Source organism: Somniosus microcephalus, chromosome 14 (genome assembly GCF_052327205.1).
Source record: "Somniosus microcephalus isolate GS21.2 chromosome 14, FLI_Smic_1.0, whole genome shotgun sequence".
Lineage (NCBI taxonomy): Eukaryota > Metazoa > Chordata > Chondrichthyes > Squaliformes > Somniosidae > Somniosus > Somniosus microcephalus.
The window spans coordinates 29,055,084-29,072,140 of record NC_141000.1 but is presented as its reverse complement, the minus strand read 5'-3'; the positions used below and the strand labels follow the sequence as shown (position 1 = coordinate 29,072,140).

General features: G+C 42.6%; 1 protein-coding gene across 8 annotated transcripts in view; it reads left to right on the top strand.

Moving 5' to 3' along the window:
- Nucleotides 1–17,057, top strand: part of LOC147107410 (histone-lysine N-methyltransferase SETDB2-like) — a 120,479-nt gene that overhangs the window by 10,231 nt on the left and 93,191 nt on the right. For 5 of the 8 annotated variants that reach the window (XM_086006431.1, XM_086006432.1, XM_086006434.1 and 2 more), the window contains exons 3-7: nucleotides 1,013–1,117; nucleotides 9,447–9,580; nucleotides 12,654–12,697; nucleotides 15,059–15,165; nucleotides 15,399–15,532. In XM_086006431.1, coding sequence (XP_085862557.1) covers nucleotides 1,013–1,117; nucleotides 9,447–9,580; nucleotides 12,654–12,697; nucleotides 15,059–15,165; nucleotides 15,399–15,532 — 524 coding nt within the window. Of the gene's footprint in view, nucleotides 1–1,012; nucleotides 1,118–9,446; nucleotides 9,581–12,653; nucleotides 12,698–12,809; nucleotides 13,055–13,598; nucleotides 13,709–15,058; nucleotides 15,166–15,398; nucleotides 15,533–17,057 lie in introns of all 8 variants that reach the window. The other 3 variants (XM_086006437.1, XM_086006438.1, XM_086006433.1) reach the window with 3 other exon arrangements.

The window sequence follows — 17,057 nt, the reverse complement described above, 5'->3', positions numbered from 1 at the left end:
ATGAAAATTATAAACAATAGCAGTCCCAACAACAGCACTTGTGCAAGTCAACTGGCCACTCTGAAATCTCCTCATTTACCACATCTCTTCACTTTAAACCTCCTATTTGACCCTGAGATGAGCTTCTGAACACATATCTGCTCCATCACCAAGGTCACCGTATTCCACTTCCGTAACATTGCCTGTCTCCGCTCCTGCCTCAGCTTATCTGCTGCTAAAACCCTCCTCCATGCCTTTGTTACCTCTAGACTCGACTATTCCAATGTTCTCCTGGCTGGACTCTCATCTTCCACCCTCCATAAACTTGAGCTCATCCAGAACTCTGCTGCCGGTATCCTAACTCACACCAAGTCTTCTTCACCCATAACTCCTGTGCTCGCTGACCTACATTGGCTCCCGGTCTGGCAATGCCTCGATTTTAACATTCCCATCCTTGTTTTCAAATCCCTCCATGGCCTCACCCCTCCCTACCTCTGTAACCTCCTCCAACCCTACAACCCTATGAGATCACTGCACCTTTTCAATTCTGGCCTCTTGTGCTTCCCCAATTTTAATTGCTCCACCATTGGCGGCTGTGCCTTCTGTTGCCTGGGCCCAAAACTCTGGAATTCTCTCCGCCTCTCTACCTCTCTGTCCTACTTTAAGACACTCTTTGAAACCTACCTCTTTGACCAAACCCTGTCCTAATATCTCCTTGTGTGGCTCAATGTCAAATTTTGTTTGATAATCCTCCTGTGAAGCACCTTGGGAAATTTTACTACATTAAAGGTGCTATATAATTGCAAGTTGTGTTGTTGTTGAACCCATTTGTTTCCTTACTTTATTGACTGCAACGTTCTCCAAGTGCATTGGACTATTTTCCACTACATATAAAACTGTTTGCTGACTACTATTTTAAAACGTCTCACTTTCTTCCTTCTTGTTAGCTCTCCAATCAAGGGACAGTTAGTTGTGATGCTGAGATGTTAGTTATTTGGTTTGTCGAACTGATATTTTCACTTTTTTTTTCCAGTTATTTTCTTCTGTACCTAAGACATCCAAAACGTCCAAGAATGAAAATCTTTGCGGAATTTCAGTGCCCGCTATTAAAAAGGAATTGCGGAAAGCCATTAAAAAGGTTTATTTTTCCATTTGAGAATATTCAAAAATCTAGCAGTTTTCAGTTTATCTTGTGTGTTGCGAGTACCACTTTGGTCTCTCTAATAGGAACATGACATAAGTAACACTAAAAAGAAAGTACAGGATCTCTTGATGTAAATTGGAAGCAGTAACGTTTGCAGTACATTTCTGAATATTTTTTGAAGGAGGGGGAGAAACATAGAAGATAGGAGCAGGAGTAGGCCATTTGGCCCCTCGAGCCTGCTCCGCCATTCAATGCGATCATGGCTGATCATCCAAATTCAGTACCCTGTCCCTGCTTTCTCCCCATGTCCCTTGATCCCTTTAGCCTTAAGAAATATATCCAACTCCTTCTTGAATATATTTAATGAATTGGCCTCTACTGCCTTCTGTGGTAGAGAATTCCACAGGTTCACCACTCTCTGGGTGAAGAAATTCCTCCTCATCTCTGTCCTAAATGGCTTACCCCTTATCCTTAGACTGTGACCCCTGGTTCTGGACTCCCCGACCATCGGGAACATCCTTCATCCTTCCTGCATCTAGTCTGTCTAGTCCTGTTAGAATTTTATAAGTTTCAATGAGATCCCCTCTCATTCTTCTAAATTCCAGCGAGTACAAGCCCAATCGACCAAATCTCTCCTCATACGTCATTCCTGCCATCCCAGGTATCAGCCTGGTGAATCTTCGCTGCACTCCTTCCATGGCAAGAACATCCTTCCTCAGATAAGGCGACCAAAACTGCACACAATACTCAAGATGTGGTCTCACCAAGGCCCTGTACAACGGCAGCAAGACATCCTTGTTCCTGTACTCAAACCCTTTCGCTACGAAGGCCAACCTACCATTTGCCTTCTTAACCGCCTGCTGCACCTGCATACTTACCTTCAGCGACTGGTGCACAAGGACGCCCAGGTCTCGTTGCACTTCCCCTTCTCCCAATCTATTGCCATTCAGATAATAATCTGCCTTCTTGTTTTTGACACCAAAGTGGATAACCTCGCATTTATCCACGTTATATTGCATCTGCCATGTTTCTGCCCAATCACCCAACCTGTCCAAATCATACTGGAGTTTCTCGGCATCCTCCTCACAGCACACACGCCCACCCAGCTTTGTATCGTCTGCAAACTTGGAGATATTACATCTAGTTCCCTCGTCCAGATCATTAATATATATTGTGAATAGCTGGAGTCCAAGGACCGATCCCTGCGGCACCCCACTCGTCACTGCCTGCCACTCGGAAAAAGAGCTGTTTATTCCAACTCTTTGCTTTCTGTCTGCCAACCAGTTCTCTATCCAAGTGAATACCTTGCCCCAAATCCCATGTGCCTTAATTTTACACGCTAATCTCTTATGCGGGACCTTATCGAAAGCCTTCTGAAAGTCCAAATACACCACATCCACTGGTTCTCCCTTATCTATTTTACCAGTTACATCCTCAAAAAATTCCAGTAGATTAGTCAAGCACGATTTACCATTTGTAAATCCATGTTGACTTTGTCCGATCCGGTCACTGTTTTCCAAGTGCTCTGCTATTACATCTTTTATAATGGATTCTAGCATTTTCCCCACTACCGATGTCAGGCTTTCCCCGTTTTCTCTCTACCACCTTTTTTGAACAGTGATTTAATAGAGGTAAAATTATGAAGGATTTTGATAGAGTAAATAAGGAGAAGCTGTTTCCACTGGCAAGCAGGTTGGTAACCAGAGGACACAGGTTTAAGTTGATTGGCAAAAGAACCAAAGGGGAGATGAGAATTTTTTTTTATGCAGCGAGTTGCTATGATCTGGAATGCACTGCCTGAAAGGATGGTGGCAGCAGATTCAATAGTGACTTTCAAAAGGAAGTTGGATATATACTTGAAAGGGAAGAGGACATGAGATCAGGGCACAGTCAAAAAGAGGGTTCCTGCTTAAAATATAAGCATTTTTAGAAATGGGGAAATGCCATTAACCCCAACAAGCCATTTTCCAGACATCAACCCCATTGAACTACCTTTTCACTGTATCCCTCAATCCCCTTTTCACCAGTTATCTAAGCACAGTGGATTAAATTTGTCTAGAAGTAATTAGTATATAATGATGCAGTGGTGCCCAAAACCCAAATTCCACTGCGGGACAGTTCCTTTGATGACTTGAACAGTGTCACATGGCCAGCAAAATATTTGCAACAATCTGCAGTAGATCCCTTAAGCAGAGTGTGGCCTTAAGTTGAGGAACTTGCTATGCAGCAATGCCCAGCTTATCCTATGAATGTGCAGACTGAGTTGTTGCCTAGAATTGGGGACCACTTGGAAGTGATGCTGAAGAGTTTTAATAGATACCAGCAGAGCCTCAATGTATGGTTTCTAAGGTAGCTCAATTGCCTTTCGAGGAAGGCAGAGTTACTTTTTGTTCGAGGAGGCTTCTTGCCTAGGTTCAAAAGAGCCATCCAAAGAACAGTATAGTCTGAAAAGGAATTGTACTCTGTGCTTTTGCTTCCATGCCAGTCATTGTTGTCCCTCCAGTACTAGCAAAGTTGCCAGTAGGGGGATCATGTCCAACATTTTGAAAACAACTGGACCTTGAAATGTGCATGGATGGGTGAGTAACATTGTCTGGGAAAGGTGTTTCCTACATTTCACCTGGATTGTCCAGAGGTTCAAGTGGCTGACCTTTTGAGGACAGAAAGTACGCTTACCAAAGAATCTTTGGTTTCAGAACTGCAGAATCTCTTGCTTCACCAGACCAAAGCGGTTTCCTTAAGCTCAGGAAACTTGGGGTCTTATTCCCATCTTTTTGATGCAAAAGAGTCTTATAAGGATTTTAACCAATTGTGAACCCAAGATCTTTCAATTGTAATCTAGGTGGTTCGTCTGAGAAGTTGGCTGGTATCAGTTAACTTCAGATTGTGTTCTTTAACACTGGGGTGTGAGAATGTAGAGCAAGTAAACTACCAATAAGAGTTCTCCAGGTAAGCCTTCTGTCAGCCCCAGAGTATTCATAAATATGTTGATTGTGGCAGCTTTCCTACAACATGTCCTTTTTATACCCATATTTAAATGTTTGTCCCACCTGAACTCCCTCTGAACATTTCACCAGACAGCAGCTGCAGCAGATACTGAGTATATAAGGAGCCCAGTCCCCCTCGTCATTGATAGAAACCTCAACGAGAGCTGGATTAGGATCCAGCTATCATAGGTTAAAGACAGCTCTGGGTACAGTCTGGCTGCAATTAGACTGCTTCATGGTTGCAGCTGGAATTCTCCACCCTGCATGCGGGTTTCAGGCTTATTATGGGATGTGAATATTGGTGTTCATGCAATCCGCCATCTTTGTAGTAATGGTTGTAGGACTCCTCTCGAGGCTGTTGCATCTAAACTGCATTGGACAACAAACCCTGACATACTCTTCTTCATACCAGGACTTTTGGGTTAATTAGGAGGCAATCAATGCTTTAATATTGTGATCTTAATATAAACTTAGTGAGTGGATTGTAGCTGCAAGATCTGCTGCTATTTCAGTAATAAGTGGAAAGCGGCTTATAAACTTTCTTGCTCCGATTCATTTTCTTTACTTAAATTTGTGATACAACATTAAAAACTTTCTTTATTGATAACGACAATATCTACGATATTCCACGGTTGAATGTTGAGCTCACCGGGAAGAGGAAAGTTACCCTTAGGATATGGAACACTTTTTCCCCCCCCATTTAGGCACCCAGTGTCAGCATTAAGCACTCCCCGTTCAAGGGTAGCACAAAATAAAGCACCCTTTGCTATGCTTTAACAATGTGCTTCAGCGGACCAGTCTCTGCTGCACCACTGTCACATTTTCTATTCCCACACCAGCTAGTCTTTGACTTTTTGAAGTGAGAATGCCAATTAATGCTAAAATTAGAGATGATTTTAAGCTATGGGCCTGTGACCCAATAGAAGTTTTGCTGAGACTGCCCAACCGTCTTTCACATAGGATTCTTGCATTTCCACACAGAGTGATGGAGACGTTCATCTCGCCAGTATGGGCTGGATTTAAACCCACGTTCCAGAGATGAGAGACCCTATACTACTTCACTTTGCCAAACCTCCCTAGCTTAGCCTATTCTTTTTAAAGGGACTAAGGTACACTTCCATAATGAGACTATATATAGAGTGGAAATGAGAGATGCGATATGACTTAATATATTGCATACTTAAAGGGACAATAGCTTCCTCCTCCAATTTTGGATGCCGACTTATTCATTTCTTGGTAGAATGAGATTGTTTTCTTAATTTGTGCATACTATATGTACGTTCTGAAATGATTACACTTTTTTTTGTTGTGCAACAATAATTATTAGCATGTGTGAGAAAATAAAATTAAGAGAAAACAGAACCAAGAACATCAGAAAACCATGAAATGCAGGCACTGTAGATCTAAGAGTATTTAAATTGGACTGTCAGTGCAGAACTAGTGGTCACAAGTACAACATAATATGCATTATACAAGACTAGAGGTTAGAAAAAATGTTTTTTTGTCTACAGCTATTAGCAAAAGCAGCCAATGTATGTTAATTATGCTCTTCAAAAAGAGCAATAAATATTGGAGATTGCAGGTTATAGAAATGTTTAGACAGCGGTGACTCCATAGCACATTGGCCAGAGTTTAATAATGGTGCTGTAAATGTGTTAGAATGTTTTAAGATGATTTAAAAAGTCAATCTATTTTTAAAAATTCGTTTTTTTTATGGGATGTGGGCGTCGCTGGCAAGGCCAGCATTTATTGCCCATCCCTAGTTGTTCTTGAGAAGGTGGTGGTGAGCCGCCTTCTTGAACCGCTGCAGTCCGTGTGGTGAAGGTACCCCCAAAGTGCTGTTAGGGAGGAAGTTCCAGGATTTTGACGCAGCGACGATGAAGGATTGACGATATACTTCCAAGTCAGGATGGTGTGTAACTTGGAGGGGAACTTGGAGGTGGTGGTGTTCCCATGCGCCTGCTGCCCTTGTCCTTCTAGGTGGAAGAGGCCGCGGGTTTGGGAGGTGCTATCGAAGAAGCCTTGGCGAGTTGCTGCAGTGCATCCTGTAGATGGTACACACTGCAGCCACGGTACGCCGGGGGTGGAGGGAGTGAATGTTTAAGGTGGTGGATGGGGTGCCAATCAAGCGGGCTGCTTTGTCCTGGATGGTATCGAACTTCTTGAGTGTTGCTGGAGCTGCACTCATCCAGGCAAGTGGAGAGTATTCCGTCACATTCCTTACTTGTGCCTTGTAGATGGTGGCAAGGCTTTGGGGAGTCAGCAGGCGAGACACTCGCTGCAGAATACGTAGCCCCTGACCTGCTCTTGTTGCCACAGTATTTGTGTGGCTGGTCCAGTTAAGTTTCTGGTCAATGGTGAGGGGATTCGGCGATGGTAATGCCGTTGAATGTCAAGGGGTGGTGGTTAGACTCTTGCTTGTTGGAGATAGTCATTGCCTGGCACTTCTGTGGCGCGAATGTTACCTGCCACTTATCAGCCCAAGCCTGAACGTCATCCAGGTCTTGTTGCATGCAGGCATGGACTGCTTCATTATCTGAGGAGTTGTGAATGGTGCTGAACACTGCAGTCATCAGCGATCGTCCCCATTTCTGACCTTATGTTGGAGGGAAGGTCATTGATGAAGCAGCTGAAGATGGTTGGGCCTAGGACACTGCCCTGAGGAACTCCTGCAGCGATGTCCTGGGGCTGTGATGATTGACCTTCAACCACCAGAACCATCTTCCTTTGTGCTAGGTATAACTCCAGCCAGTGGAGCTTTTTCCTCCCGATTCCCATTGATTTCAGTTTTGCTAGGGCTCCTTGAGGAAGGAAGGAAGGAAGAAAGAATAAGGACAGGCAATATCATTTTTTTTTATCACAGCAAATTGTTATGGTCTGGAATGCATGGTCGGAAAGATTCAGTGGAAGCAGGTTCAATAATAACTTTCAAAAGGCACGATGGGCCGAATGGCCTCCTTCTGTGCGGTATTATTCTATGATTCCACTTCAACTTCAGTTTCAATCCCTCTGACAGGTATCAGTGTGTATAACTGTATCCTGATTGTTTCATTAATTAGATAGTTTCTCTATGGAGCATGTGTCAGTGCCTTGATGATTTAAAAGGTTGTCTCACTCCCCTGAGCCACATTAACCATTTCATGTTGTGCTGTTGTCAAGTAACTGAGCATGTCTGAGACGCAGAAAAAAAGTTAATTGACCTAGAGTGATTGCTCATTCTGTGTCAAAAGGGGGGAATGTTTTAAGATGATTTAAAAAGTCAATCTATTCCAGCATTCCTTTCTTTGAACATTTTTAGTGGTAGAGCAAATGTGAGAGAAAGGAGAATCTTAACCTTGTCTCTTTATCTGAACAACAGACAGTTTGGAAACATAAGGACAGAGAACGAAAACATTCAGGTCTACGGAACAGGATAAACATTTGGCCTAAGCACTTACTGTACTGTAAACAAAGCTTGTAGCACAGAGACAAAGGCTGAAAAGGTTATAAGCTGGGTAAACATCTAAAATGTGGCCTCAACCAACCGTGCAGTATCTACGTATTATGTAAGCACAGGCCAAGGCTGTATTGAAGTAGAAGAATTGAACCAGATCCTCTTTAACTTCAGAGCGTTCTCGAGGGTCAGGAGCAATGTAGCCATGTGGAGGGTCTGCAGGGCAGGAGCTGGTCACTCCTGGACTTGTGCTGTTCTCTGACATAAGAGCGCGTTCGCAGCGGTAGTCGGAGACTATTTGCATGTCATCATCTTTAATATAAATGGAAGGCCAAAGCAGTCACTGTAATAAAGCTTGTTATAAAAAACACTCATGCGTGATTATAAACGGAGTTATTTTCACCAGACTAACAACCCTTTGCTGCGACGGTAACAATAAGAAATCCGCTAACAAAATGTGAGTAGATAGTGTTTTGCTTTACTATCTTTTGGGACCAGGAGAAATGTTGCAGTGTAGGAATGTCTAGTTCCTATCCAAAAGACTGAGGTCCACTCGGGCGATCAAATAAACGAGGTTTAATGTAAACTAACAGAGTTTAACGGATAACTACAGGAGAACATTGAGTATAGGTCTAGTCAGTTCGGAGGCTCCACGAGGACTGCTTGGGCGGTCCCGTGGCTGATGTCATGACATCGCGTTTTTCCCGCCGGTGGGGATCACGTGATGAATGGCGTGACGTCATCGCGTTTACCCGCGCTATTAAAGTGATCGCGCTCTGTACATGTAAACAGTGAAAACAAAGATACAGACTCAGGCTGTAGCTAACATATTATTAAAGGGAATTATATACAATTGATCGGAGTCCCTTAGTGGCTCCGCCACAGCAGAGCACTTTATTAGATGATTAGATTAGTGAAAGAAAGAACGTGCATCTATAGAAGCACCTTTCATGACCTCAGGACGCCCCTATGTGTTTTAAAAGACAATTAACTACTTTTTTGAAGTGTAGTCACTGTTGTAATGTAGGGAAATGCTGCAACCAATTTGCACATAGCAAAGTTCCACAAACAGCAAAGAGATGATGACCAAATAATCTGTGTTTAGTGATGTTGAATGAGGGATAAATATTGGCCAGGACACTGGGAGAACTCCCTTGCTTTTCTTCGAATAGTGCCATGGGATCTTTTACTTCTACCTGAGAGGGCAGATGGCTTCTTGGTTTAACATCTCATCTGAAAGACTGTACCTCCGACAGTGCAGCACTCCCTCGATATTGCACTGAAGTAGACGACAGAGAGTAGGGATAAAGGGAATGTTGGCCGCATGTGACAAGTGGTGTTCCTCGGGGATCTGTACTGGGGCCTCAGCATTTCACCATATATATTAATGATTTGGTTGAAGGAATACAGAATTGTTTATCCTAATTTGAAGATGATAGTGGGAAAGAATCCATGGTAGGGCAGAGTGTAGATGATCTGTGGAAGGAGCAAACTTGATGGCCCAAATGGCCGTTTCTCGTTCAATACTTTGTGGCACAGACTATCTTAGCAATATACCATATTTGACATTTCAGAAAAGTTGCTTATTTGGTGAATAAAACTTTTGGGGAAATATGTCAGTGAAGTTTAATTTATCAGAAATGTCTGAATGATAGAAATTAATCTTTAGAAAGTAACTAAATACATATATTAGTATGAACAAGGGGCTCATTAACTTTAAAAAGAGCGTTTGACTCTTTGGTTTTTTTTTGTTTGCCTTTTTATATTAAATAACAACTTAAGCTGCCTGGATCTAATTTTTATTTTTAATCTGATTGTCGGCCATTTGGATTATTGTACAGTTTGGCTTTGAAGGTTCAAGAGAACAATTTTTGTTGACTTTTCTGTCTGTGTTTATGTTTAGAAATGCAGTCACTGTCGTCGGCCTGGAGCTGCTGTTAGATGTGCTGTAAGAGACTGTAGGAAAGTCTATCACTACCCCTGCGTGAGGAGTGATAGTGGTGCAATCAGGGAAAATGAAATCCATGGAGTTTACAGGTAAAGTGCCCTTGCCCATGTAATTGCCCTTAAACTGCATAAAGCCATGTCAGTGACTCAACTTAAATCTGTATTTTTAAACCTTTTGTATGAGCAGGATTATAAGAAAACAAAGTTTCCCAAATTCTTACCTGTAAAATTCCAATTTATGGAAAAGTTACTGTTACTGAGAAAGACATGGATTTACATGCTTCATTAAATTTGTATCCTTGCAGTACTTTCACATTGTATCTTAACATCTCTGTGCAGTCAAACTGTTTATGTGATGAAGATGTGGAAATGGTCCATTCAAAGGAGTGTAAGTACACTTGTATACAGTGAATGATCCAGCAACTGTAATCAAACTCAAAGGAGTTTGGACGGATTACATCCGCGCATTTTAAAAGAATCTAGGGAAGAGATAGCAGAGGCGCTATTGCATATTTCAATTTTGTTTTAATTCATTTTTTATGGGATGTGGGCATCGCTGGCAAGGCCAACATTTATTGCCCATCCCTAATTGCCCTTGACAAGGTGGTGGTGAGCCCCTTCTTGAACCGCTGCAGTCCGTGTGGTGAAGGTACTCCCACAGCGCTGTTAGGTAGGGAGTTCCAGGATTTTGACCCAGCGACGATGAAAGATCGGTGATATACTTCTCAGTCAGGATATTGTGTGACTTGGAGGGGAACTTGGAGGTGGTGGTGTTCCCATGCGCCTGCTGCCCTTGTCCTTCTAGGTGCAAGAGGTCCTGGGTTTGGGAGGTGCTGCCGAAGAAGCCTTGACGAGTTGCTGCAGTGCATCTTGTAGATGGTACACACTGCAGCCACGGTACGCCGGTGGTGGAGGGAGTGAATGGTTAAGGTGGTGGATGGGGTGCCAATCAAGCGGGCTGCTTTGTCCTGGATAGTGTCCAGCTTCTTGAGTGTTGTTGGAGCTGCACTCGCCCAGGCAAGTGGAGAGTATTCCATCACACTCCTGACTTGTGCCTTGTAGATAGTGGAAAGGCTTTGGGGAGTCAGGAGGTGAGACATTCACTGCAGAATACCTAGCCTCTGACCTGCACTTGTTGCCACAGTATTTATGTGGCTGGTCCAGTTAAGTTTTTGGTCAGTGGTGACCCCCAGGATGTTGATGGTGGGGGATTCGGCGATGATAATACCATTGAATGTCAAGGGGAGGTGGTTAGACTCTCGCTTGTTGGAGATAGTCATTGCCTGGCACTTCTGTGGCGCAAATGTTACCTGCCACTTACCAGTCCAAGCCTGAACATCGTCCAGGTCTTGTTGCATGCGGGCATGGACTGCTTCATTATCTGAGAAGTTGTGAATGGCGCTGAACACTGCAGTCATCAGCGATCATCCCCATTTCTGACCTTCTGTTGGAGGGAAGGTCATTGATGAAGCAGCTGAAGATGTTTGGGCCTACGACACTGCCCTGAGGAACTCCTGAGGCTGTGATGATTGATCTTCAACCACCACAACCATCTTCCTTTGTGCTGGTATGACCCCAGCCAGTGGAGAGTTTTCCCCTCGTTTCCCATTGACTTCAGTTTTACTAGGGCTCCTTGATGCCACACTCGGTTAAATGCTGCCTTGATATCAAGGGCAGTCACTCTCACCTCACCTCTGGAATTCAGCTCCTTTGCCCATGTTTGGACCAAGGCTGTAATGAGGTCGGGAGCCAAATGGTCTTGGTGGAACCCAAACTGGGCATCAGTGAGCAAGTTATTGGTGAGAAAGTGCCACTTGATAGCACTTTTGATGACACTGAGGAGGACTGCAACAAATTACAAGAAGACATTAATAAACTTGCTGAATGGGCATATAATTGGCAAATGAATTTCAGCACAGATAAATGTGAGGAATTACATTTTGGTAAGAAAAATAAGGAGGTCACGTATAACTTGGAAAATAAGAATCTAAATGGGGTAGAAGAGCAAAGGGATCTTGGAGTACAAATCACAAAGCAGTGACGCAGGTTAATAAGGCCATTAAAAAAAAAGCAAACCAAGCACTCTGGTTTATTTCTAGAGGGATAGAATTGATGAGTACAGAAGTTATGCTAAACTTGTATCGAGCACCCCAGTGAATATGGCTCCCTGTTCTACTTTATGCTATCCTCATTGATAATAGCTAATATGGAGAAGCAGTGTAGCTCTTGGGAGAACACGGAGACTGTGACCTTTATCAAAATAAAATGAGAGGGCAGTTCAATATCTTGCTCTAAATGTACCTTGCCCCACAAATTCTACCCACTCGAGTACCCCTCCATTGCACACATTGCCGTCATGCCCCCCTCCTTTAGTGCTTCTTGACAAAGATCCTGGAGGCTGTAAAGATCATGAAGGGCCTTGCCACCCTCCCAGACACACCATGACTGCTTGACCAGCAGCCCATAGGAGATGGATTCCTCACAGCCTTTAAATCTGATTTAGTTCTTTGCATTTGATGGTGAGGCTAGGCACCCTGTTGATGTGACATGACAAATCATCCCCTAGAACAAGCATGGATAAAGGAACAGTGAGATGTTTGCCAGCCTCAGGGAATAGTGCAGGGCTATCTGTGGAACTGTGGAAACACAATGAGCGGTGGTACCCCTTTCTCCCAGCCTGCCCTCCCCATGGCCTTCTGTCCCTCTCCAAGCCAAAAGACCACCGTATCATTGGATGACCAGGGAGACCCAGCGCTCAGCAAGCCCCCGACCCAACCTCCTCACTCGTAACAAGCATCAGCAAAAAGACCCTGATCCCAATAATTCACAATACCTGGTGCTAATGAATCACCCGACCCTCATTATATGTAACTGCAAGGACCATGTAGTGTCATAGGCCAAGAAAATGGGGAAACATTACTGACTTTCAAAAAATAACTATAATAAGAAAAGAGATCTGGCCTTATCCACAGAATTGAATTACTAGGCAAAGATTGGTGGGCTGAATATCAGCTTCTCGTTCCCAGGTTCCTGAAAGATTTTGGTTCAGCACATGTATACAAAGTTGGAAATGCTATGTGACTGCTGCTAGTAAATATACTTGCTATATTTAGTAATGTATCAGTGTGTTTTGCTTTGAAATTTATTTTAATTTCATCCACAGGGTTTGGTGTCAGAAACATAAGATTGAACACAGTTTAGGTGAAGGTAATGCATTTTCTGCCTTGTCATTTACAGAAAGAAATCAAACTAAGCTGATAATTGTTATAATAGATTGTATAACCTTCCCACTGTTTGAAAAATGCTGGTATTTCCACAGTCATCATAAATTCTAGAAATTGAAGTCAGTAAGATGGCATGGCAGGTGGAGTGTGGACAGATGCCAAATGTGATCACTTTCTTCCCCGTTCCGCTGAGTTCCTGATCTCAGTCACATTGTATCGGAAAATGTAGAGCAGAAGCCAACACTTCACCTTCAGGGGAGGGAAGTTTTGTGGCCTGGGAGGGAAGATTGTGTTTGGCTACAAAAAATTAAAACCATAGCTGAACATTCCAGATATCCAGGTCAGTATCCTTTTCTAGATTACAATGTGGTGTATAGCAAACCGTCAATACCAAAATTATTCGTGCAGTGATGTAATAATTTTTAATGCAATACCAATGTGACTGATACTTTGCTTAATGTAATTTTTTCTGAAGATATCTGCAGATAATGCAAGTAACTCCTAGATTTCCAAGTTCAATCAGTTCCAGATATGTTAGGGCAGCCAATGTCTACAGTTGTGATGAAGGGTCCATACTCAAAGCATTTGTAGATGTTGACGGCTTTTCTGTTTTTATTTTGGATATCCAACATTTGTAATTTTCTTTTACCCTCATTGTTGCTTTCTTGGTCTTGATTGAGACTTGTACTTGCCAGGGCATGGAAACCGCCTGGGACTGGCGCAGTTGGGGAATGTGCCTCAGTTATTTTGAATTGTCCTTCAAGTACTGTGGTAACCTAGGTTTATGATGCGCAGACATGGTGCTTTTCGGTGTTTGTTCATTTGCAGTGACTTGTGTTTTTTGGTTCCTTACCTTTATGGAATGTGAACTGCTGTCCCAACAGCCTACTTGTTTTTGGAGGTTGCTCATGAACTAAAGTCAGTACCTTCTACCTCCTAAAACCAATTTGGAGATACAGAAGATGTGGCTGGTTCTTGGAATTCACGCATGGTGGCAAGTATCAGTTGCAATCTCGCAACAGTCAAGTTCTTTGTGGATATATCCAGCCCTAAGATGCTTTATCATAAAGAGTTTTGTATATGTTCTGATGAACAAGTTTCTCTGAGTTTCTGATTTGTTTTCGTACTGTCCATGTGGATATTTCACTTGCAACCCTTATCTCACTGTTGGACACAGAAGAGTGTTTTTCCGCAACTACTTGGTGGTTCAGCTATAACCAGACTGGTGACGGGGCCCAGCTCAGCCTGAATGGGGGAAGGGAGGAAATCGGAGAGAAAATGTCCGTGTCAGCTGACTCACCAAGCACTAAGAGTATTGTTTGTTGAGGCTTTGGAGCAGCGCATGTCATTACAACTGTAGAATCCCTTTGGTCTGATGAGGTGCCTATGGGGAGAGAGAGAGAGTTCAGCCCTTTTATTTAAAAAAAAGTCACTCTTATTTCCTTAAGTTTGACATGCTAAGTCAGTGAGCTTCAGGCTCTTCTATTGGTGGTATTTTGTTTTAGTTGGCACTCAGTCTATTCCTGAACCTTATTTGAAATATTTGCATAAAATGTATCCGAATTGTACTGTAGGATATTATGGTACTGAAAATCATTTTACGCCACTTCATCCCTCTAAGAACAAACACATATCGCTGCAATGTGGTGCCTTTTTGTTATAGCTAAGGCATTCTGCATCAGTGGGATTAAAAATGCTGAGGATGGGTTTGGGGAAGCATTCTTCTTCAGATGTAAAACTGGCATTGAAACATATTCGGTAGGATATATAAGATAAATCAGTACTTCAAAGAATTTACGCCTCCACATCTTCTCTGACCATCCAACTGTTACGGCTCATCATTTTTATAACTTGCTGTGTTCTTTACTTATATAAAGCATGGTTTAAAATTAATGTATCTAATTCTATTATTACAAAATTATAGAAAATTGAATTCGATTTGTGAAAGGAAGAGGTTATTTAAAAACACCAAAGGGATCTGTTTTAAACTTGATGGCAGCTCACTGACATTAAGGATGTTGGGTAGATTGAGATAACATTTTGAAATGTGGAAGGAAGCCGACTTCAGCCGACATGACCAATAGAACCCTGCAGTGATCAGGATTAAATGCTCAGATAAGATTAACAATATTTGCAGAATAACAGTGCAGGGGCAGAATCCAGCATTGGGGCCAAGTTTGGCATCTACGAGGATCAATACCTTATGGACTTTACCTAGCAAAGTGTTAGCCTTTGGGATTCAGAACTGCAGATTGATGAGATAAATAAAACTGCAGAGTACAGAAAAGATCTTGTAAAATTGAGCTCTTTGCCATTTCCTTAACGTGTGGAATTTTTGGTTCAGACAGCTCTTCTGAAAGTGATGATGTCCAGGACACTGCACAAGCTAAAGGAAATGAGCTGAAACCACAAAGGGAGCAACGTACCTGTAGCCTAAAGACAGCCTCTCAGGTTAGAATCCTGGAATCTCACAGTCAAAAGACTAAAACGTACAGGAGGATAACAACCACTTTATCTGTGTGTTTAAATGTATTATTATAATAATCTTAATATTAGAATTGTACTTTTTTGTTAATTTGCTTGTTCTGTTTTTCATACGAAAAAGTGACCATTGCTCAGAAATGTTTGAAACCTTTTGTAAAAATAGACACACTCTCACAAGTGGAAATGCTTTCTTTTCACAGAGAGGCTCTTTTTGCAGTCGGACAGAAGCTGAAATAGACTGTGAAGTTAAGGGCTGCGCGAAAACTTACCATTTGCGTTGTGCAGCTTCTGACAGCGTAAAGCTCATTAAAAACATTGACAAAGGAGTTGACAGGTGTGAAAGCTATTGATCTTTATCCATAGAATTGAGCACATAATCTAGGCTGACACTCCAGTACCGTACTGATGGGGAGCTGCATTTTCGGAGGTGCTGTCTTTCGGATGATATGTTAAACCGAGGCCCTGTCTGCACTTATGGGTAGATGTATAAGATCCCATGGCACTATTTTGAAGAAGAGCAGGGGAATTCTCCCTGTTGTCCTGGCCAATATGTATCCCTCAACCAAAATCACTAAAACAGATTATCTGGTCATTATCACATTGCCATTTGTGGGACCTTGCTGTATGTAAATTGGCTGCCGTGTTTCCTACATTAGAACAGTGACTGCACTTCAAGAGTGCTTCATTGGCTGTGAAGTGCTTTGGGATGTCCTGATGTCGTGAAAGGTGCTATAGAAATGCAAGTCTTTTTTTTGATAATAGTTACTTGAATTTCTCCTCATTTGATCATACGGGGGAGGGAAAACCAGCCTTTCAGAAAGTCTGGGGCCATCCAGTAGCCTCCTTACTCAGATAGTCTTTTCTACCATTGTTGTATATTACAGCTTTATGGTGAACCATGGCTTAATTCTTTCTTCCATCTTGCAGGAAGAAATTGTAACATGTTTTGTTTTTGAAAATAATGTATTTCACTGTAGCACTATAGGCAGCAAGCTTAGAATTGTAAACATTGCTTTCAGATCTTGTCCTCTGGCACATATACATTTTTTCATTCTTGGAATGTGGGTGTCACTGGCAAGGCCAGCATTTATTGGCCAATTCTAGTTGCCATTGAGACGGTACTCTTGGTGGTGGGCCGCTGCCGCCTTGAACGGCCGCAGTCCATGTGGATGGGACTCTGATCTGTCACAGGTTCGGTAATTCCCCCTTGCAACACGTAGCACCGAGTCCAGGCTCAGATTCTGGTACAAGCAGCAGCTGAAAATGGCAACGAAAAGATCATCAAGGAGCAACATAGCTGTGATTTCCTGGCCAGAGCTCTTGGGATGATAATTCAGCTACTATATAATTTTGAGGTGCTCAAAATTATGAGGGGTTTTAGATGGAGTAAATAAGTAGAAAATCTTTCCACTGGCAGGGGGTTCGGTAACCAGGGACACAGATTTACGATAATTGAGGGGAAGATGAGATTTTTTCTAACGCAGTGAGTTATGATGATCTGAAATGCACTGCTTGAAAGGGTGGTGGAAGGAGATTCAGTAGTAACTTTCAAACAGTAATTGGATATTTACTTGAACAAGAAAGATTTCCAGGGTTCTGGAGAAATATGTCCAAGGCAGGATGGTGTGTGACTTGGAGGGTGTTGGCGGATTTCCCCGTGGTTACCGTCACAACAAAGGGTTGTTAGTCCAACGACAATAACTCTGCTCATGATTCACGCATGTGTGGTTTTAACAGTATTAGATTTTATATTACTGTTCTATGAAATGACAAGGTGACATGCAAATAATACAGTCTGGTTTCCAGGCCCAGAGTGATCACTTTCGGTTGCCTGCATGGCTGTGAGCTTCCGACTGACC